The sequence below is a fragment of the Pungitius pungitius genome, chromosome 20 (genome assembly GCF_949316345.1).
Source record: "Pungitius pungitius chromosome 20, fPunPun2.1, whole genome shotgun sequence".
NCBI classification, from domain to species: Eukaryota; Metazoa; Chordata; class Actinopteri; order Perciformes; family Gasterosteidae; genus Pungitius; species Pungitius pungitius.
This window is the reverse complement of record NC_084919.1, coordinates 7,493,708-7,515,675: the sequence shown is the minus strand read 5'-3', so window position 1 is coordinate 7,515,675 and position 21,968 is coordinate 7,493,708. Positions and strand designations below refer to the sequence as shown.

Here is a 21,968-nt window from a genome sequence, read left to right as displayed (position 1 = left end):
CGTGAGATAGCGCCTCATTCGCCTCGCTTTTCCCGCCGGGGTGCAGAGATTTACGACGCGTGGTGATTCACGGGCGTTTACCAGTCTGCCACCACGCGCTCGGTCCACAGCAGATCTCTCTTTCAAGGGTGTTTGTTTATGTAATTGATTAACAGTACAAGATGAATGTGTGAAGGCAAATGTGTTGTTCTCGATTTAAAGCGCAAAGTCCATTCAATAGAAGCGGTTATAATTTACATGCCAAACAATTATGGTATTCAGAATAATAGCTTTCCTCTTTAATGTTGACTGGAGCCATAAAATTTAATTAGGAAATGTCATTTGGTTATATTACTGGAAAATAATACTCTTTAAATAGCTCCCATAATAGGATTAGATATCCCAGTTTTTAAGCGGATCTATTAAAGATAAATCCCTTTGATAATTAAGAGCTAATTTTCTTTAAGACCTCAATTAGGATAAAGTCAAAATAGCTGTACAGGTCACTTATACTTGTCAAATAGTTGTAGAAAATATTCACTATATCAAGAAAAATATTACACTATTGAATCTAAATTCCGCTTCCAATAGAGTTGGATGGCAAAATTTGGCCTTCACTGGAAATAACCACAAAAGATGAGTGTAATTACAAATCAGTCCCTAAACGGAGGGGATCAATGTTTAATTCACTGTAAATTCTAAAAGTACATGAATGAATCTGTAAGAGATCCCTTTTCTCCATGTGCTACAGATCCTGACACTATAATCTCTGGCCCTCATGTCAGTGCAGAACCTCAACATCCAATTACTATGAATTGTTTTCAACACATCGTCGGTTGCCTTGTGGAGAGAAGCTCGTCCTTTAACCACAACGGCGCTGGTTCCATCCCCTTTTCGCTCCAGTCAGTACATGTCAAAGTGACTTTGGGCAATAAAACTAGGAGTGTGCATGAGAATGGGCAAATGAGAGGCAAATTGTGCCTGGTCCGGAGAGGTAAAAAGGCCCTGTGTAAATGCCGTCCATTCAGTGTGCCATGTAATCAAATCTGCTACTATTGCTTTTCGATGCAGGTTCTCATCGATCAGGCAAAATATGAGCTCGTGTCATGAAAGGAGACATAGTGAAAATATATGACTGCACAATAAATGCAGAAAATATATTTAAAAAACAGGATTTCAAGCTGTTTACAAGTATTTCAGACTCTCAAAACCAATTTGTGAAGTCTGTTTACCCGACTCCCCCAATGCCGTATGTACACATCAAGCTGAGCTTGCTTAGAAAACATACAAATACTTCAAGGTTTATTCTTATTTCAAACTGCAATGTATTCTGCTTTATTTCCATTTTGATACAGAAAAAGTCAGAAAAATCATATAGCAGGAAACAGTTAATGAGGTTGTGACCCCCCTGGCCAGCCACGAATGAATTACATTTTTATTCTGCAACATCACGCCATGGTGTAATGGAGATACGATACTGAGAAAACAAAATTCTAATTTCAGCTTCTGATTATTATTATTATATTTATTTTTCCTCTGCAGTGTTCCCTATTTACATATTTCACTGAGGGTGGAAAAGACACCTAGCTAATGAGAAACTGTGCTCTCCATTCTCCGTCTCTCCAGTGCTCGCGGCCAAGTTCAGCTCAACTGTTACCTCGACATAAACACACACAGTGTGGCTTTCCTTTTTCAATCCTAAATGGCTTTTCGCCACATATCTACATCCGTATAAAACATGTACGTATCTCCTTTAATGGGATTTATTAAATCGCTATTATACGAAAAAATTGGTGCATTACACAACAGCTACCCACCAAAAAGAACTTACTAGTATTGGACGGTCTTATGCACAGCAGGCTGCTCATTTCAGCGTTTCTCAAGCAATTACATCCTCGTTTGGCATCAACAAAATATATCAGCTACAAAAGGATCGAGAGGCAGTGCACAGAATAGTTACATGGTTCACTCCATCAGTAATCAGTAAGGGAGCTTCATTGTATTCATGTAAAAATAAATTGGTGGCGCACCAAACACACAGTGACACAGTGGCCAGCGTTTGTGCAGATGCACACAGAGCGAGCTGACAGAAGTTTGCTACGTTGGAGCTCGAAGCTCAAAGAAATTGAGCAAAGACAAACTTCACACCACTGACAACAAAGAGTCTTCATGCTAACCGTTAGTCTCGGAGAAGACACGATTGTAAAAAAAAAAAACTGTCAAAGCCGTGGCTAATTTTCCCACTGGTTTGAGTGATGATAATGTCCAATGGGCACCGACGCTTTAATTCGTCCTGCAATTAGAAATCTTAAACCTGTGCTAAAGTATATATATATACACACACACACACACAATTGCAATCAAAATTATTCGACCCTCATTGCGTATTAGGCTTATTGAAAAATTGTACAATTTTTCAGCTGTGTGCAATAAACAAAGTAGACAAGAACAGTTGAAATAGTTCAATAAAACTAATATTCATCCAAATTCAACACTAAATGCTACTTTTAATCACTATTGCAGTCTCAAAATTATTCAACCCCTTCATGGCAAGCATCTTCAGTACTTAGTAGAGCACCGTTTGAAATGATCAACTCCCTGTATCAAGCACACCTGGTGCAACTAATTAAGGGCTGAAGTGCTTAAAATACAACACATTAATACCTGGTCTGGCTAGGGGTTTGTTGAGAGTGATGTTTGATTGCATGTTAGAAATAAGTCAAAAGAATTGTCCAAAAAGTTCAGAGAAGAGATCATTGCCTTGCACAAACAAGGAAAAGGATACAAAAAGATTGCAAAAGCACTGAATGTCCCTAGCAATACAGATGAAAGCATAGTTCGCAAGGTCAAAGTTGAAGGAACAGTGGCTACACTACCTGGGCGTGGCAGAGAGAGGAAGCTATCAGCGGCTGCCACCAGATTCCTGAGGAGGCAAATGGTCAAAAAATCTTGAGCGACTGCAAAACACCTGCAGCAAGACTTGGTGGCAGCAGGCACTGAGGTTTCAGTTTGCACAGTAAGGTGCATACTAAACACCGAAGGGTTTCAGGCCCGGACTCCAAGACGCACATCACTACTGACCCAAAAGCACGAGAAAAGTCTGCTCCAATATGCTGAAAACCACTTAAATAAGCCACCAACGTTTTGGAATTCTGTTCTGTGGAGCGATGAGACATAACTGGAACTATTCGGGCCTATGGATCAGCGGTATGTCTGGAGGAAGAAGAATGAAGCATATTCTGAAAAGAACACCCTGCCTACAGCGAAGCATGGCGGTGGCTCAGTGATGCTCTGGGGCTGCTTTGCTGCCTCTGGCACTGGAAACCTGCAGCGTGTGGAGGGCACCATGGATTCAGTCAAATATCAGGAAATCTTAGGAAAAAAACGTCATGCCGTCTGCGATGAAGCTGAAAATTGGGCGTCATTGGACCTTCCAACAGGACAATGATCCCAAGAATACCTCAAAGTCCACCAAGGCCTGGTTTCAGAAGAAGAAATGGAAGATTTTAGAGTGGCCGTCACAGTCGCCTGACTTGAACCCCATCGAAAATCTCTGGTGGGATTTGAAGAAGGCGGTTTCAAAAACGCACACCAAAGAATATTACTGAACTGGAGGCCATGGCCCATGAGGAAGATTCCTCAGCAACGCTGTCAGAAGCTGGTGTCTGGCTATGCATCACGTTTGCAGCAGGTCATAACAGCAAAAGGGTGCTCTACTAAGTACTGAAGATGCTTGTCATTAAGGGGTTGAATCATTTTGAATTCATTAAAGTCATTAAAAGTAGCATTTCATGTTGAATTTCGATTAAACCTTTGTAATATTAGTTTCATTAAACTACTTAAACAATTCTTGTGTAATTTGTTTATTGCAAACAGCTGAGAAATTGTGTATTTTGCCAGTAAACCTAATGTGCAATGGGGCTTGAATAATTTTGCCTGCAACTGTATATATACACCCTATCCACTTCATTCATTTCCTCAGGTTTGCTAGCGGTCGCTGAGAAAGTCTCCCACCCGGTGTCGGCCCCAAAATTTTTAAAAAAATGAGATGATTCTGTAGTGGAGCCTCGTGCTGTCGGCGTCACTATTCATCACAGTAGTGTGATCTACATGAAATACACACACACTCTGAGCCCGTCTTCGACGCACCACTGAACGGGAGAACGCGGTCTGCAGCACCTGGCCTCTGATCTCGGGGTATAACCACTCTGCTCTTTCAGTGTGAACAGCCGAAAAGAAAAGCAAAGTTGGTTAAATGGTGCCAACTCTGCATCAGCAGGACAGAAGACACAGTGTGTGTTTGAGCAAATCAATTCCCCACCTGTGATGAACTGCGTGCACACATGTCTCTCCTATGTGCACCTGCGCTACACACAAATGTGTTTTTCATGCCGCTCACGAAACAGATAGCTGTGAAAATCTGTGATAACATCCGTGTCCTGAGGTTCATCCATGAGCCAAATATAGCACGGGGCCATGTTTACGGTGGATCTGGGGAGATAGTTCATCACAGTTTTGAGCAGTTTTTGAAAGATACAGGTATCAGAATAGGTATCTCGCATTGCGCTTCTCTTTCTGTTGCATCGGTACAACTGAGGCCCTCACGGCTGGCCGATGACGACCAATAAACAGACCGAAAAAATGTGATGACAAGTAACGTCACAGCCTCAACAAACCAACTCACTGAGACCATTATTGCACGCGTGAAGACGTGTGACAGCTGTTTAACCATCAGTCAATAAACCCAGTAAGAAGAGTCCCAGCAGTCGGAGTTGGTAAGTGAAGACGGACAGATGACTGCTGTGGAATTCAGAGCTCCTCCTTTAATCAAATGGCTATCGACACGCAGTCGGACGGACCCCGCCAATGTGCTCCTCCGCTACGGAGAGGTAATCCAAAGTGGCGTCTTCACTCACAGGACACAGGGGGGGAATGTGAAATTACCCACACCACCTGCCCCGCGTTTTTTTCTTCTTTTTTTTTGCCTCGCTTGCTTTCAAGATAATGAATTTCTGCAGGCGGACTCGTCGAGGGGAGCAGCCTCCACCACCCTGCACCTCGGCGGCGGGGAGTCCTTCTAAATGGGCTCATTTGGCACAGGTACGACAGGAAAGATCGTTTCGCCACACTGCAAAGAGTTCTGAGCCATCTACTGAATTAGAAGTAAACAAGTCTAGCGGGCTTTCCAGGAGAACAAGTTGAGTATTTAAAGTTCACCTCTTTTCGCTCGCAGCTGATGTCAGTAAGCTGTGACTAAGGAGATGTCAGAGTCGTCCACTAATCAGATGACCGGCGCTTTAATCCTGAAAAACCCTGCAGTCTATTTGTTGAAGTGCCCTCCGGGGAGATAGCGAACCCCAAATTATGAGTGTCAGTGTGCAGGTGAATGCGTATCGCTCCTAACGAGCAGGTGCCACCCGGTATGGTAGCATCTGCCACCACTGTGTGAATGTGTGTGTGTGTGAACGAGGGGATGTTTTCCGTCTGCTTAGCATTTAGCATCGGCCAGCTACATGGTAATGTAGCATACCAGTAGAAAAAAAGTAGAGCCAGAAAGCCGCTCGGGTCCTTTTGGACCGTTTTCACGGAATATTTGACTGCTCCGTCTCTGCAGAAATGACGTCTCCGGAGTCAGGAAACACCTCCGTTGATGATGAACACTGTCGAACCCGAGCGGGACTTGAGGGCCGAAAACATAGTTAGTCATGTCCGCTGTGCCTCCTCACAGTGGAAGTACATCCTTCACTCTGTCACTGCTTGCCATCACATTAATCTAGGCTCTAATTAGCTCCTAATAGGTTCATTTGTTACACAACAGGAGCATGGAGACCTTTGATAGACTGTAATAAATGTGATATAAAATAGTACTGGTTGATTCTTCATTTATTCTGAGATCTGATAGAACAATCAATTATTCAATCTACAACTCTGAAATTACAGCCGGTGTCCCTAAATGAATGTTTAGGAGGGTTCAGGAGCAGCTTTTAAAGGGTCGCTTCATGGCTTTATTTTTCCTCTAAATTAAAATAGACAATAAAAAAAAAGGAGAGGCGTCTGCAGGAAAGCACCAATAAACCGTAGTTCCTGGTATGATTTGAGGTAACGTCTGAGGCTGGGCCGACAACACAAAAGACACAGTTCACCCCGTAGTTTGTATTTGGGCTTTTTGGGTTGAATGAACACGGCCGCCTGCAAAAACAAACCAGTGGAGCCGGTCGTGCATTCAGTGTAAACAAACTGTCCGCTGATGTTGTTGTATATATATATACAGTATATATATATATATTATTTATTTATAACCCTTATTACTTTATTCAAACTACAGACTGTCTGCCTGACATCTGGATTGTGCACATTTACAATTTCCAGAGGAAACGATGACGTTTTGAAGCTGCACACAAAAGCAGTAATCATTTGGTCTGGATGAGGCAACGACTAGACTTGTTTACTTATTGTCCATTTGACAAAACGGATTGAAATTGACCAAGATGTTTTCCTCGCCAAAGATTTGCGTTTCATTTAAATATTAAAAAGGCATCATTAATCTATGTCATGAGCTTTTAAAAAGTGAGGTTTGAGAGACTGACAACAATTAAGATGAGACCTACAGTTAATGGAAATGCATTGTAAAGTTGGTGTCCGATGGTAAATAGAAAATGTATTTGTAGCAAACAATAAATCATCTTGGACTCCTTAATTGACTTTGCCTTTAAGGGACCTTAAATGTCCTCTCACTTTCACCTACTGGGATGACAATTAATTAGGGAACTGTACAGAGCTGCCGAGTGCTCCGTGAAAGTCCTCCATAAAATGTGTCACTAAGAACTGCACAGACTGCAAGCAGGGAATCTACCAAGCCAGTGAACGAGTGGTGGAGTAACATCTCCAGCTCATCTTTGAGACGCTGGAACCATTTTGGCCTAGAATAAAATTACAAATAACTTTCAAAATAGTTTGATACTTTTTCTGTTGATCCAATAATTAATGCATTGTTGGGTGTAGGGTTTTTTGGGGCTCTGAGAAATCCCACACCACTTTTCATCTTTGCTGGAAGTAGTGTAAAGTGTCAGGAGTACCAGATAACTAGTTGCAGTAATTTAAAAGCATTTAAAAAAATGTAAATGTTAATGGATTCAGTGGCACACACTTTCCTTAAAGACATTAGTCGGGTAAATACATTTCAAATCAAAGAAATTCATTTATAATTAAAGTCAGTTTTTTAGAGATAAAGATAATTGCCTACAAGCTTATATGGACACCTTTTTGACACTCTATAAATAAACTCAGAAGTTACAAAAGGTGATATTTTTCAGTCTGGAACAACAAGACCGACCTACTGAGGCATCGGCATCCCTTTGAGCCCAGCTGCTAGTTGGTAAAATAATGGGCACGTAACTCCTGGTTTAGATTTTTTACAGCACAAAACTGATTATTCATTTAGAAAATATAATCCTGAAAACAGCATCAGTCCAATTAATCACTTTAACTGAGGAGTGGGTCTCGAGCACAGAGCATCCAGGGAGATCCAGAAGCTGCCTGTGTGGTGAATATAAATCCTGACCATCGTAACAATGAGCATCAAATAACACAAAATGAAACGCTGAGGCCTGATGTGGATCTACAGACTTCTCCTTGATCAAATTCCATTGTCTGTGAAATGTGAGCCCACCAGTCTCACTTCTTTCTGACAGAAGCCCCCCGAAGAACATGAAATGATGAGACATTTTGACCGGCCTTGGACTGTACATGCAACGTCCGCCGCTATCGAGCTGTGAAGGCTAAATCCAAGTTCTCTGCATCTTTATGGAACTTGATCTACAGAGCTGTGACCCTGACTAAAGCCGTGCCATCAGCTTGTTTTGTAACCAGGCACAGTAACGTGAGAGGAGCAATGCAGCGTTGTCCCGAGCCGAGCCCTTGACCCAGAACAGCGCACACAAACAGGAGGGATGTTGACCATACGAGGAGCATGAGTTGCGTAACTGCGAGGGTGCGAAGGAGAAGGGCGCCTCACACGTGCCAAGGGATAAACACTCAGCATTCAGCGGTGTAGCGTAGTTTTTCCTTCTTAAATTTAAAAGTACACGTTGGGCGCCAGACTTTTTCTCTCATCTCTCAGTCTGTGCATTCTGCTGCACCATCTTGGTCGGACCTCTCCCCTCTGCGCGCGTTCAGAATACGTCTGTGCGTAAACCGCCTGATGGCTCGGTCATTGCGGCATGCTGTTCTTTATGTTTGCTGTCATCCAAACGACCTCGGGTCTCTGAAATAATACACCTGCCAAGTGTGAAGGCAACAGGATGATTGGCTGTGGGCGAACAACTAAGTCCCATAGATCCCTGGTCCCTCTGCTAAGTCTTCCTCCCCTTTGTGCTGTGGCCATGGGTGCACAACAAGAGCCGGATAAGGCGCCACTACTTAGTCTTGCCTTGCGTTTTTTTTTCCAGTGGCGCCTGCTACTAAGAATCCCTCTGCAGGGAAAATAAGAATTTCTCCCCATAGAAAACTACGTTCCAGCAGTCTTGATGCCTGGTGACAAAATGTACGGTTTATTGTTGTGCTAATGTTTAAGTGCTTATTTACTATATTACTAAATCAAATGAACTGATGCAGAAAGGCAACCAGTCAACAATATTACCGGCAGTGACGGTGTCTCATGATCCAGTTACGGGCTGCAGAATGAGAACTCAGCAGTTCAGGAGACACACACACACACACACACACACAATAACACAAAGTACTTACATCATCAATATAAAAACTCAAGAATATTTTAGTTGTCAAACTTAATGTCCCTTGTTTCTTCCTTTTTACTGCTTTTCTGTTTGAATATGGAAGGGGACCAAAACCAATAAAATCAGGTAAGAAGGATTCCCCCCGTAAACAAAAAAAAGGCTGCATCAACAGATTACTCACTGATTTTGGTTCAGACAATGCTTTAACAACCAAGCAATATCTCTGATGATTCATTTCACATTCAGCAACACTGGGAACAGTTGCTTCCACCTCGAGAAATCAAGCTCCTCGTTGAAATGCAAGAGACGGATGTTGTGCAGAACCTTTTGTGCGCTTGCTTCAGACGGAGCTTTGTAGAAGGGTAACGTCCGTGTCTTAATGCGATCGCTGAGCACATTTCATCAAACATTGGGTCACTAATGATTGCGTGAGGAAATATTTGTATGTGTGTGTGCTTGTGTGTGTGTATTTGTGCAAAGGTGGGAGAGCAGGAAACAGAGGAAATGAGGAGCATCAAGTTGAATTCCACGCCCAGCATGCTTCTGGATAACAGCACACATTTACAGTGGGCTAAATCATGAGGGTCGACGTGTGATCTGTACCAGCAGTGGCATATCCGGAGCAGCACCAACATGTAATCCTCTGCTTGGTGCTCACTGGGGCAGACCGCTATTTTCTGGGCACTACAAGTGCTACAGCCCCCCCCCCCCCCCCCCCCCCCCCGCCCCCCCTTTAAAAGCCAATGTAACGTTAAGAATTCAATTTGGGACTCAAGTGAACCTTTTCGAGGAAATATTATTCCCCCACATTAGCGCCCTGTGAGTTTGTGTGTGACGTGTGGAAATCCCATTATCAAAGCAAACTGAAGAGAGCCTGAAGGACGGCCCGATTCCCTCACTGCGATCCTGAGTGCATTCGCCACAGCTGTGACCTGAATGCCAATGGCAGGTAGCCGAGCAGCGTTCCTGCCTGACAACCCGCATCCAGAGAAGATAAAAAAGGGAAGGATGGGATTCATCGCTTCTTTCAATCTAATGTCACTTTTGAAGAAAAAACCCAAATACCAAGTATAAAACTTCTTCCGGAACTTGTTTCGGGGTGAAACCTGAAGCCGATTGGTATTGAGCTATAGGAGAGATATACAAGAGAATAATTCTATTCGTGGTCTTCCTCCAGATGGATCAGCACACAAAGACCCTGTGCCGTGCATTCTTGCAATCCCCGTGTTCAATTTGCCACAGCGGACCTGCCTGATATTTGTGACCCTGACCATTTCTCGATATGTCTCTTTTGGCTGCCTGGTATTGATTAGGAGTCCCGGCTTGGATGAGGAAGCAGCTGGGGTCTGGATTCTCACTTTTCTGCCGCTGACCTGCTTCCATTTACCGTCCAGAGGGGCACCGCGAGATGGAGGTTGTGAATTCAGCTGCACAATTTACTTTTTTGAGGGTTTTTAGAAATGTCTCAAGAGCATACAAAAACTTTTTCAACCAAATATAATAGAATTTCTCTCGGATATTTATCAAAGTAATAAATCAAATAACTGAATAAAATACAATAATGAAATTAAGTAAATTCATGTTTTTCCTTTCATCTTCTAGATATTCTAAATCCCAAAATACATGTTCAAATAAAATAATTTGAGCGGGAAAACTGCTCATTGAGCAGATGCATTTCCCTGATGGAATCCCACTTATCCACGTCCTCTGATACAGACAACTCTGTTCATGTACAGTAGACGTTTGGAAAAGATCAAACGTATCACAGTCGTAATAAAAAAGGGTCCGACCTAAATCACACAACCTCAGAGAGGGAATCTCCATCTGTGACTTACATGGTGTAACAACTTAGTCTTTACTTGCTATATTGGAGAAATTGTCGCCTTAAGGTCCTTTATCGCTTTTCTAACAATAGCCTTAACGTCATGGACATTTGCAAGGAAAGGGAGGAATAAAAAGGAAGATCAAAAATGAGCTAAGGATCCTTAACTAAGGATTAGCGTGTAGAAGACTGCAGAAGTGCTGCCTGCTCAAGAGTTGTACTTTTCTTTTTGTAAGATTTCTTTGTGATGTGAGTTGTTTGTGAGTTGTTTCCCGTCCTGCTGTGATTTCTCCCGCTCACTTCAGGGACCACAGGAAGCCAGAGGCCTGTATCTCTGACACCCTCACATCCAGCAAACTATGTGAACCGGTGTGACAGCACCACTGTGCACCGAACCTCTGCCACTGAGTGGAATAGAGGGTCGAACAAGGCTTTCAGTAAAAAATAAAAAAAATAAAAAGTTCACCTGTCACTGTTGAACTAGCTTTAAAACTTGTAGAAACTTCTAGCGGTGGCAAAGCACAACAAATTTTAATTGCTGACAGACATTTTGTTATCTCTTGTCTTATGGGTGCATGGCTTGTGTGTGCAATATGCTCTCAATAAAAATACGGATTGTTTGTGTTATGTTGTTTTACAAGCTTCTGAGGTATGCATCTACATGAACTACTAGCTACTAATTCCATGACAAGTCCATCCGAAACCATGAGCACGCAAGGAAATAAAACGGAGAAAGACATATTTGTCTCAGAGCCTTTGTTTCTTACTTCACTATTGTCTGTGCAAAATCCTCCACCACAACGGGCACATGAAGACATCACGTATGTGCACACAGCATGAGGATACGTAGAATCAAAGACTCTCCTCTGTTACGATTCGGTTTCTGATGAAGTTGTGTCAAAGCACTGTTCACCCAACTACATGATCATTTTTTTCACGGCATGTTTTGAAAACTACATTACATATTGTCACGGTTTGGGTCTGCTCTATGTCTTATTTTGTAGTTTTTCATGTCTCTTGTGTTCCTGGGTGACTTCACTTCCTGCCTTGTCCTGTCTTCCCTTGTGATTGTCTGCCGTGCCTGATCGTTTCCACCTGTGTCCAATCACCTGCACCTTCCATGTGTATTTATGCCGTGAGTCTCTTGTCTTGTGTGGCGTCATTACATGTCGACCGTCCATGTGTCAAGTAAGTCCGTGGTTTCAAGTCCAGGTCCCTGTTTTTGTCTGTTTTGTTTTTGCCTCCTTCCTTCCGGTCCTTTTTTTGGTTGGAGTGATTTTGAGTTAGAGTTTTGACTATTAAAGTCCTTTTATTTTGTTCATTAACCCTGCGTCTGAGTCCTCCCTCCTTGCCCTCGCACCCCGCGTTGTGACACATATTAATTGTAATGGTGTCCAACTCTTTTGATAACATTTGGTATTTTCCATTTTGCTTCAGGCAGCAGTGGTGGTAATGTGGAAACTGAACATCAAAACATTCAAATTAGCCTACACTCCCCCCCCAGCTGTACATTAAGGATATATTCAACATTCAAGCTCAAATACTATGACCATCTACACTTTCAAATCTCAAAAGGGTGCCTAATACTCAATGTTCTTTGTTGGTTCTTTGTATGGAAACAAGCTTATTATCTTCCAATGACATTGTGATATGTTACGTCAAATTACATCGGCCATATTTAGCACTGAGTTTAGGTTTTATGTAGAAGTAGCTGTAAGATGAGTTGTGCGTTGGTTTCCATCACGCAGTCATCTGCTTTGTGCTTGTGGTCTCCGGGAAGCACACAAACGTGGCTAATTACGTTTCCCTGATTACATTTTGACTTGCCTTCGGACCGTTATCTCATATTAATCCTGCAGTATTTAATGACATTGAACCTAAGCGAAGGAAACCCGGGATGTAAAAGAACACTGCTGATGACACTTGCGGACACGTCGCGTTTCCATTGGTCCAAATCAGTGTCAGTGTGATTGATCGGTGTCCTCGGGCGATCTCACTTCCTGCTGCTCCAGTTAAACAACGAGGCCTGGATGGAGGTCTGCGTTTTTTGGCATCTGCTGTGAAACACTTAGCAGAAAGCCCAGAGAAGCTTGTGCCGAGCGAAGCGCCCTTTGGCTAAAACGCGGAAATTTAACTTATAGCCTCGCAGTTTCCACATAGAACGCCGTCGAGGGTTTAGGGTTGTGCTATTTTTGAGGAAGAAGATGTGTCGCATTAAAGGCGGTCGAGTGTGCCGTTCTGTGGAGGGCTCGATGGCACGTCTGATACCTTTGTGACCCGTGGCCCTGTGGGTAATGGGGTGGGATTAGAGGCCAGTATCACACAGAAGCAGTGGGTGTGCTGGGGGCTTACTTCGATTACAGCCAATCACAACTCATCCTGCGCCTTTGAAAGCACTGCTTAGAGTTACATATTTACAATTTGGAAATGCAGCATCAGCAGAGACCCGGCCAACTTCTCTATAGAGCAAGCTCATATTTTTATATGGCAGCTCAAACATAAATGTGTATTTTTTTAAAAGTACTCGGGGAATCAATGTTAAATATGAAAGCCCAAATGTTAGTTTGGTTGTTTTAGAACATCTTGATGCTGGCTACACAGAATTGAATCAATCAATCATCAATCAACGCTGTGTGTCTTCAGGGAGTCAATCAGCGGTTGCAGACAGATGCCAATCAAAATGACAAAACCATCTACAGGGAAAGCTGATTTCATAGCTCATTTGTTTGCTAAATCATATTTTGTGTCTGCATAGAAATGCCAGCTCGTTGAATAATGAATGATAAGAGCAAATTAACTAGAAATTAAATATAATTTAATTCATTTTGATAGGTCAACAGAAGACATGGTCAATGCATACACAGCATTTCAATTTAATTTTTGGGTGAAAAGTTACGTCATTCCGATGGATTAATCGGGGAGTTCAAAGACAGCGGCAGCCACACGTGTCTTTGGGTTCAATTAAAGGCATTCCTTTTTAAGAACTGTTATTCTTTATTGTTGTTTTAACGTATTTGATACTGAATAAGAATCATTGTCTAAAAGCTTGTGTGGCTGTTTCATTGCATTTAAGGGTTAAAAAAAGAAAATGTCCATGAAAAAATCCAAATACCGGATGAAAAAATGAATAATCCATTGCAATGTGTCACTGTTGACAAACAGCCCCCGAAATCTCACATCAATCCAACATGTTGCAGATCCCCAACCGTTCCTCCCGAGGCGCCCCAATCTGAGCTGTAAAAGTGGCAGAGCCCACTGGTCCTGAGCACTAAGAGGAGAAGCCTGAACTGTGTTGGGCTCCACTGAGTGGATTAGCAGAGTTTATCAGCGTGTGGATAAGTGGCTGCAGAGAGCGTCCTTGGGTCTTGGGTAATAGCTGCCCTCGGGGTGCACGAGGTGCTGGTTAATTAGAAAACCCTGAAACAGTTTCTCGGTCAATATATTCTCGGTCAGTCTAATCTACTTTGCATTTTGTAAACATTGCTGTTAAATAATTCAATCCCTTCGAAAGAAATACTCAGGTCTGAAGGACAGGATTTTTTTTTTTTTTTTTACCTGTTGCAGAATTGAATCAGCCATCTCTAAAACATTTTACCTGGGGACTCGATGGACGCTGCTGCGTTCAATCTAACATCCATCCATTGCAGAAGTCAAGGACGCTGAGGTCAGTTTCGGTTTACATTGAGAATGAAAAATAGCTCCCATATGGTGCCTTCCATCCTGAGGATAATGGAGCACCTTGGACATGCTACATGGATGTCTAAACACGGCCGAGGGCTTTTAACGCGCACCATCTGGCTGCAAGGTGAAGGTAACGCGTGTGATTCAAACGAGATGGTTTTGAGGTTTCTCTCCAACAGTCTTAAAGATTTGAAAAGGAGAAATATGCAAATAATACCATACAAACAGAAAATGTTGAGGAGTTATGATCGCTTTACAACAAACACAACATGTTATTCTGTTTAAGTTATGACAAAGTTTATGAAAACAAGTTCAATAAACTGACTATCAACTTGAAACTGTGCTACATTTAATACCAACCTACAGAGGCAGAAGTGACCGATATGCAAAGTGAGGATAAATGGATTCATCTTGTGGTGAGTCATTGTTTTGCAGCAGGTTTCACGTTTCATTGCTGGTCTGGATTATTGGTAGGCATAAGCAGCTGATGTTAACCTCCAAGATTAAGAATGTAATTTCTTCTTCTTTCCTTTCTTCACAGTGAACCCACCTGCCTGTTGCAGAAACATCTGCATTCTTTCTTCTAGCTGTTGTGCTGTCTGCTATTTCGCTATAGAAACAATAAAAACATCTCTGCAAATAGAGAAAAATACCCCATTCACAGCTGGGGTTAAAAAGCACTGCGCTAATATAGTGTTGCCCACAAAACAAACACAACTTGGTTATTAGATCTCAAAAATACTCGATCTCCATTTCCTCCATAATGTTAAGCCTTGTCTTCTGTAGCGCTTCGGTAATCACTGTCATTTTGTCCAATTGTGTTGTGCAACTGCTGTGAAACGTGACTCCTTCACTGTGGATAAAGGGATGCAACGATATATAAAGCTAATCATCACGTCATGGATGATAAAAACAAAAAATCAGCAACGTGCATCACCAGAGGAAGGCTGTTGACTATTTGGATATAAAAGTGTTTTACACTGCTTGACCTTTGTAACTATATATTTACAAAGAGGGGCAGATCACAAATATGGCAACTAAAGCTTCATTATTACTATTATTTGCTCGGAAAAGGAGCGTTCACATTTTAAAATGCCATATCGAATGGGACAATTCCTTAGAATGAATAAGAAATGCATGTGCAGCCTCGTCATTAAAGCACATTTCCCCCTATACCAAAGGAACCCTCCCCCCCCCCCCCCCCACCACCACCACAGCCCCGCAGATGTGAAGTAGATTACTCCCCCTCTTCGCCCCTCCTCTTGCCAGCCCCTATTTCCACTGCAAAGAAAGAAATCATTCAGCTTCAGCCTTTTCTACATACATCCCCCTCCCCTACCTTCCCCTCCCAGCAGCAGACAGGAGACGACCACGCTCTCCAGCCAAACCCTAATTGTTAGTGTGTGTGTGTGTGTGTGTGTGTCTGCATTTCTTCTTCCCTGACATGAAGAAGTCGAGAGTGTTTGTCCTGCGAGCCTGTGAATGGTCGTCCTGAGCCTCTTGAATCGTTGGACTGAAGAAAAGTGGAGGTGGCAGAATTTAGCTGTGACAAACTGGAGTTTTGGTAAGTTTGGTTTCTGGATTCATAAAACTTTGATTTTAAGGTTTAATGGGAAGCTTGGGATTCCTCACCAGGCGCCGACACCAGAAACCTAAAAACAACCCATGTTCATTTTATATGACATGGGTGAAATAGGTTTGTGTTTGAGATGTGGAGGGTTGATGGTATGTTTGTTCTGTACACGTTTGCACATATTCATGTCTACAGGTGTGTCTGTATGTTTAAAAATCTGTCTCTGACATGAAACCCATCATTGAAATGCACTCAAACAGCCCTGAAGCCGTGAGGCCTCTCTGTACCTGCCACCTGTCATAGTTTCGACCAGAGGGGCCAGTTTTACATCACACACACACTCAGTTTGGCTCTGACCTGCAGCCAGAGGATGCTGCTGGGGACCAGCATCAAATTCTAGACGCGCTAGATACAAGAGTTTTTGGGAGACGAGAAATAATTCTTAGTCCTGATTCATTGATTCAAAACAAGGTGGGAAAATTGGATATTTTAATGTAACTGTGCAGCCTACACCACAGCAGCGTTACCATGCATTCTGTGTATATATATTCAAAGTAGTTGTTCAGGGCCTTCAATTACCAGCGAAAGTGTAAAAAACTATTTGAATTATAAAAGAAAACCCATTAATCAATAATTCCTGCACTGGCGCACCACTAAACAATTTCTATTTCTTTGGAATTTAAACACAAGTGAAGCACGCTATCGATGTTCTGAGCTTTTTGGTGACGAAGCTCTTTCTCTCGGCTATTTTAAGCCAAAAGAAAAGTCAGCCTATAAAAGCCACTTAACAATGACAGTTGCTTCACAGCAAAGGTCACGAGAGGCCAAAGACATCTTAAAACAAACTCTATTTCAACTAAACAAGAAGACGCCGGCGTGGAAATTGAGCGGAAATTTTCCAAAGACAGAGGCCAGTGCTCCTGCCTAACCGGGACATCGTGTGCTTCCAGTGAGCCGTCCTTCAAGATGTCACTAAATGTCCGTTGCACTTAACGGCTGCGATGGTAACTGAACACAGACGCCATATACAGTGATATCTTAAGAGGAATTGCATTTTACAATAACTTCATTCTGTCATTGGGCGGAATAGGTTGTCACTGTGGGCAGTAAAACTTTTACTGCAGAGGGTCAGAGAAAAAAAAAAAAGAAGTTTACTTCAGCTCTCCTGTGAGAATATGTCATTAATCCTATGACACATTTCACAGTAAACTCACCCACGGGTCTGCTTTCTGGATCGGGCCAACCCACTGTTCGGTCAACACGTAATGAGGAAATGTAATAAAAACACGTTTCCATAGATTTCATCGGGTACAGGGACAGATAATGACTTGTCGTACCAAAGCAGCGGATGTCTGTAATATTAAATCGAGGTGTTAGTAAATGCTCATGGAGTGAATAATATATGAAAAATTCAAGCTGTCGGAATTACCAGCCTCAAAGCATGAAAAGTGACTCCTCTGGAAAAAGCACTTTTTTTAAATAATTGTTTTTATTCTAGTGGATTACATCATCCCTTACAATGCACATGTCAATCAAATGAGCAAACGTGATGACCCAAACACGATGACGCAACGCTGCCTGATCGTGCCTCAGCTTGCAGCCTCTGCTGGTTTTGGGGTATTTCTGTTGACTACTGTTCTTACAGCTGCTGTAACACGCGTGGGGGTCAAAGTAATCAGAAACAGACGGAGCCAGAGAGAAGGACCAACAGTTGGTAGTTTTATGGACTCTGGCCACACCCAGACTCATCTTGAAGGCACGTTTACGGTGTCTGTTTGAGCAAGCGTGGCAATTACTCTGCATTTCACCAACAAAACGTGCGAGTCAACGACCAACTCAAGTTTCAAGTCCAGCCAAGAGGAGTTGAAATGGTCTCAAGGCTGCAGTTAAAAAGCAAAACCACAGCCGAAACCAGTCCTCCGACGGCACAGGACGCTCCGCAGAGCTTCTACCTCGCAGGCCTGGATCGGGTATTTTAAATGTTGTGCACTATGAGAAAATAATAAGATCAATCACTGTTGCTGTTTGATCATGGCACACGCCGACTGGAAAGCAGAATCTATTTGTGACAAAAAGAAACAAGTGATGTCAAAAATGGTGTAAAAGCAGCTCGCCTCCCCCCCCCCCCCCCCCCTCCCTCCCTGTACTCCCCAGACATCCGCAAGTTAGCAAAAGCTGCACAAACACTGCTGTAAGAGGAGCTCGTCAGCTTTTACGGCCCTGGTTTAACACGGCTCAAATGCATCTGCTAAACCACGGGCAAACCACAGAGTATGAGGCCTCTATCTACAGCATCGAAACAAAACACAAGCTGCAGATCTAACTGCTAATGTTTATAGCTGGTGTTTGAAGGCTGTGGAAAAAGAGAGAACTCAAATCAATCTTCTCAAGGAAAAGTTTCTTCAATTGGATTCTAGGTTATTGTAGGAAAACGATCTCTGACAAACACTTTTTGTCCAGAGGAGACAATCGTCGTGAATGAACCCCCCAACGTTTTGAATTGTGAATGAAAAATGGAAGTAAAAAACAAACGTCGTCACCGAGGCGAGGGAGCTGCTTACTCACGTTCTGGTTTTGGGAGTCATTCATGCAGCACTCGGTGCAGGTCGGGATAAAAGCAACACCCCCCCAATCCAAGTCCTCGGGGTATATACAATATAGTATTCTGTTTTGTTGACTAAATAGTATGCAATGCATGTCATACCATAATGTAAAGGTATGGGTTCATTGGTATGAAATGTTCTCTGCTTAAATATGCAGTGTGACATTCAGAATGTCACGTTTTTGAGTCACTGCAAAATTAAAATTAAATAGTCGCAATTTCTATAATGCCGAAGGGTACGGTGTGACAGAGGGAACGTCGACTGGGAAATGCATACAATAAATGTCGAAAGTTCATGAAGGTTCAGAGTCAGGTCGTCTCCACATGGTTAAGACGTTAAGGCCACAAGAAAACTTTTCTTTGGCATAATAAATTTCCACTGTATCGGTTTCATTTAAATACCACGGTTTCAAACATTGAGATGCAGAAAGTACAGCGGGAAAATGTTATATTAGACTTTTAGCCGTGCTTATGTACTCAATAAAACTCAATAAAAATATAGGGTGTTTATCCCTGATTACTGTGGGAGCTGAGTGGAGAAGCTTTGATTCAGAAAGGAGGGAAAATGAACAAATGAGGGTCCACACTTAATATTCCCTCAATGCTCCAAAGTTCTGAGAGAGATATTGATTTTTTTAAATGTCTTTAATAATTGAGTGAGTTAATTACTCAAAGTGTAACTTGCACTGTGTGGGCTAAACCAGCCTTCGCCTTGAAGCAATCATTTTACATCTGCTTCATTGCTCTCTGGAGGGTTAAGTGATAAGATTGAGATTACTGTCATATTTGGTTAAAATTAGGCTTAAGCCAGTTAAGCTTAGCTTAGCATAAAGATGGGAAATAGCTTGTCTGCATCTGCACCGGTTCCATCATCAGCTGTAAAGATGACTGACATGTCATGTGATGTTTCTTAGAAAAACGTGTGAAGATGACGCGCTCTGTTTCACTGTTGTGTTGTGCCATTTATGGTTTGAGTGCAGAATAAAAGTAACTGAACTTTAGGAATGCTGTTCGGCAGATTTTGTTCATCTTTATTGGCGCGTAAAGCCGTGCTTGCCGCCTCCGATGCGCATGATGAACTAAAATAATCTGCTGCTAGTCGGCGTCTTGCGATTACTGATAAAACATGAGAATTTTATCCATCTTTTTCATCTTGTTCACGACAAGCAACATATTCCCTAAAGCATCAACTCCTCTACGACTTTACATCTTTGCCTATTAATCAAGTCGCTCACCTCCTCCTCTCTGCAGGTTACCATGTGGTGCTGTTGGACGCACTTCGTCTTGGCCTGGGTATCCATGGCAACCCCGACGTCTTGCCAAAGCGGAGATTGGGGTTCGGGCTTCGAAATGGACTCGGCGATAGCGGCCACCAACGAAACATCTCGGGCAGTTGGCGATGAGCCTGTGAGGATAGGAAACAATCAGGACTGGATGACATCAGCAGCTTTCTCACCATCCCTTCCACCGAAGCTGCAGTACGAGCCCCAACCGGGCGAGTGCTCGGTCCACTTCAGCACCACGGCTGCTTCGGCTCGACGGCTGAGGGCCCAGAGAGAGGAGCTGGTCCGTCTGCAGGCCCTCCAGCGCGCAAACAAGGCGCTGATGGAGAACCTGGAGCAGTTTGTGGGGGCGGAGCTGGGAGGTCAGAGCTACAAAGACGTGATTAAGGAAAACGTCGATGGCATCGCAAAGGACAACAGCAGTTGCCATGAGGTGGTGGAGAAGGCTGAGGAGGACATGCAGAAGCAGCTGGAAGGGGAGGAGTCGAGCGCTGGAATGCAGAAGTGAGTTTTTCCAAGAAATTCAGCAGAATGTGATTGTGCTGCATCTTCAGAAAAGGTTGAGGCTAGAATGTAAAGGTGAGAAGCTGACGGAATGATCTGTTCTGGTTGGTTTTCTTGCAAACCGAAGAATTAAATAAAAGTAAATATTGGATGCAAAAATTGGAGAAATTGGGAGCCAACATCTGTGTTTGAAAGAGACCAATGACAGGCAATCTTTTTCCTTTAATTGGAGCATGTGTCGATGACTGCTGTTCCATTCGCTCCATAATACACGTCAATCAAAAGAAATGAGCAAAAGTATTAATATGATGCCGCGAGGCCTCTGCATTGTGTCCCTGCTGGCGGTTCAGATTGGTATCAGTGTTTGCTACATGAACACTAAAGAGCATTCATATCTACACAACCAGATATCATTATTATGCATGTTATTGACAATTTTTTTATGTGTTTGCAAAAGTTATTTATCACCGTGGAGCTCGGCACGACACCTGCTGTATGTCTCCCCCTTAACGCAATTAGATCCATTACATAACCGGCAATATCAGCAGCCATGTGCATTACACCCCGTATAACGTATTCAACGTCCTCGGCTTCTCTTTCACTCACTCCGTCTCTCTCCACATGTGATCGCTCCTTCCTTCCCGTCACTGCGGGTCGTCCGTCTCTCCGGAGCAGAATGCGGGACGAGTCTTTGGCCTTTGAAGACTTGCTCCGTGTTGCGGGAGACATCGCCGGCAGGCTGGAGACGTCCTCGCAGGCCCTGCACGCTTCATTCAGCAAGCAGCTGAAAGACGTTGCAAAGATTCATCGTTAAGGAAGCGGCGAGAAAAAGTTAACGCTCCGTTGTCATCTTCCAACTGAGCATGCTCGGTATCACGTGTGAGACCGAAAGTAAGGTATCTACGATCTAATATTTTAAGTGAATTGACCTGCTTTAGAGCAGTGAGATAAAACAATATGTGATGGTCAGGCAGGTTAAGAGAATTAAGGATTTGGAGAAAAAAAAAATCATTATTAAAGAAAATGCTTCTATTGTTTCCTCTTTTCCGAAGTAAACTCCTATTAAATACTATTTTCCATCCAGGCACTAGAATGTGGAAACTGTTGAGTTCAAATGTGGTAACCGTGGTTGCTGGTTTGAGCCAAGTTGAGTGTTTATGAATCAAACTAGATTGGCCGTCAGAGACCAAACACAATGGCTGTGTTTGCCCTCTGCAGAAGAAGGGACGGGTGGACCATCTGGTTCCAGGGTGAGGATGGAGGGCAGGGACACGCTTCAGGAGGACTAGTGGCTTCCAGAAGGAGAATTTGTTTTGGTAACAATAAAAAGGCAAACTGTGACATGCATTGTAATCTGTTGTTCGGAGAACCGCATGCCAACAACCTGTGGATGAGGGAACATATATTGTCTCAATTATAAAAATGTGTTTACTAGTAGGAAGTAATAAAGGAAACACACCATGAAATATGATTCTTCTCTTAAAACGTAGTGAAACACTGAATGCCTTCGAGGTTTTACACAGAATGAAAACCTTAAGATCAGAAAAGAAAAACAATGTCATGAGAAACGTGCTTTTTTTTTTTTTTTTCAAGCTCCGTTGTTTTGTTTTCACTTCAGTCGTGCCAGGATTTTCGAAAGAAAAGGAATGCTTTCACGTTTGAAATCACAACATGTGTAATCAATTCGTACAATGTATATTGAAGTATATTTTATTCATTGTTTTTTTTGTTTCCTGCATGTTTGGCCGAGCTTTCTCATCTCTACTCATATCAATATTTAAGGGGGACT

General features: G+C 42.8%; 1 protein-coding gene across 1 annotated transcript; it reads left to right on the top strand.

The window, feature by feature from the left end:
- The first annotated feature begins 15,600 nt into the window (after nt 1-15,600).
- On the top strand, nt 15,601-21,734 carry si:ch211-142k18.1 (uncharacterized). The gene is made up of 3 exons (XM_037449493.2): nt 15,601-15,781; nt 19,644-20,179; nt 20,855-21,734. The coding sequence occupies exons 2-3, from the start codon at nt 19,650-19,652 to the stop codon at nt 20,991-20,993; spliced, it is 669 nt and encodes a 222-aa protein (XP_037305390.2). The 5' UTR covers nt 15,601-15,781; nt 19,644-19,649; the 3' UTR covers nt 20,994-21,734.
- Nucleotides 21,735-21,968: the final 234 nt, after the last annotated feature.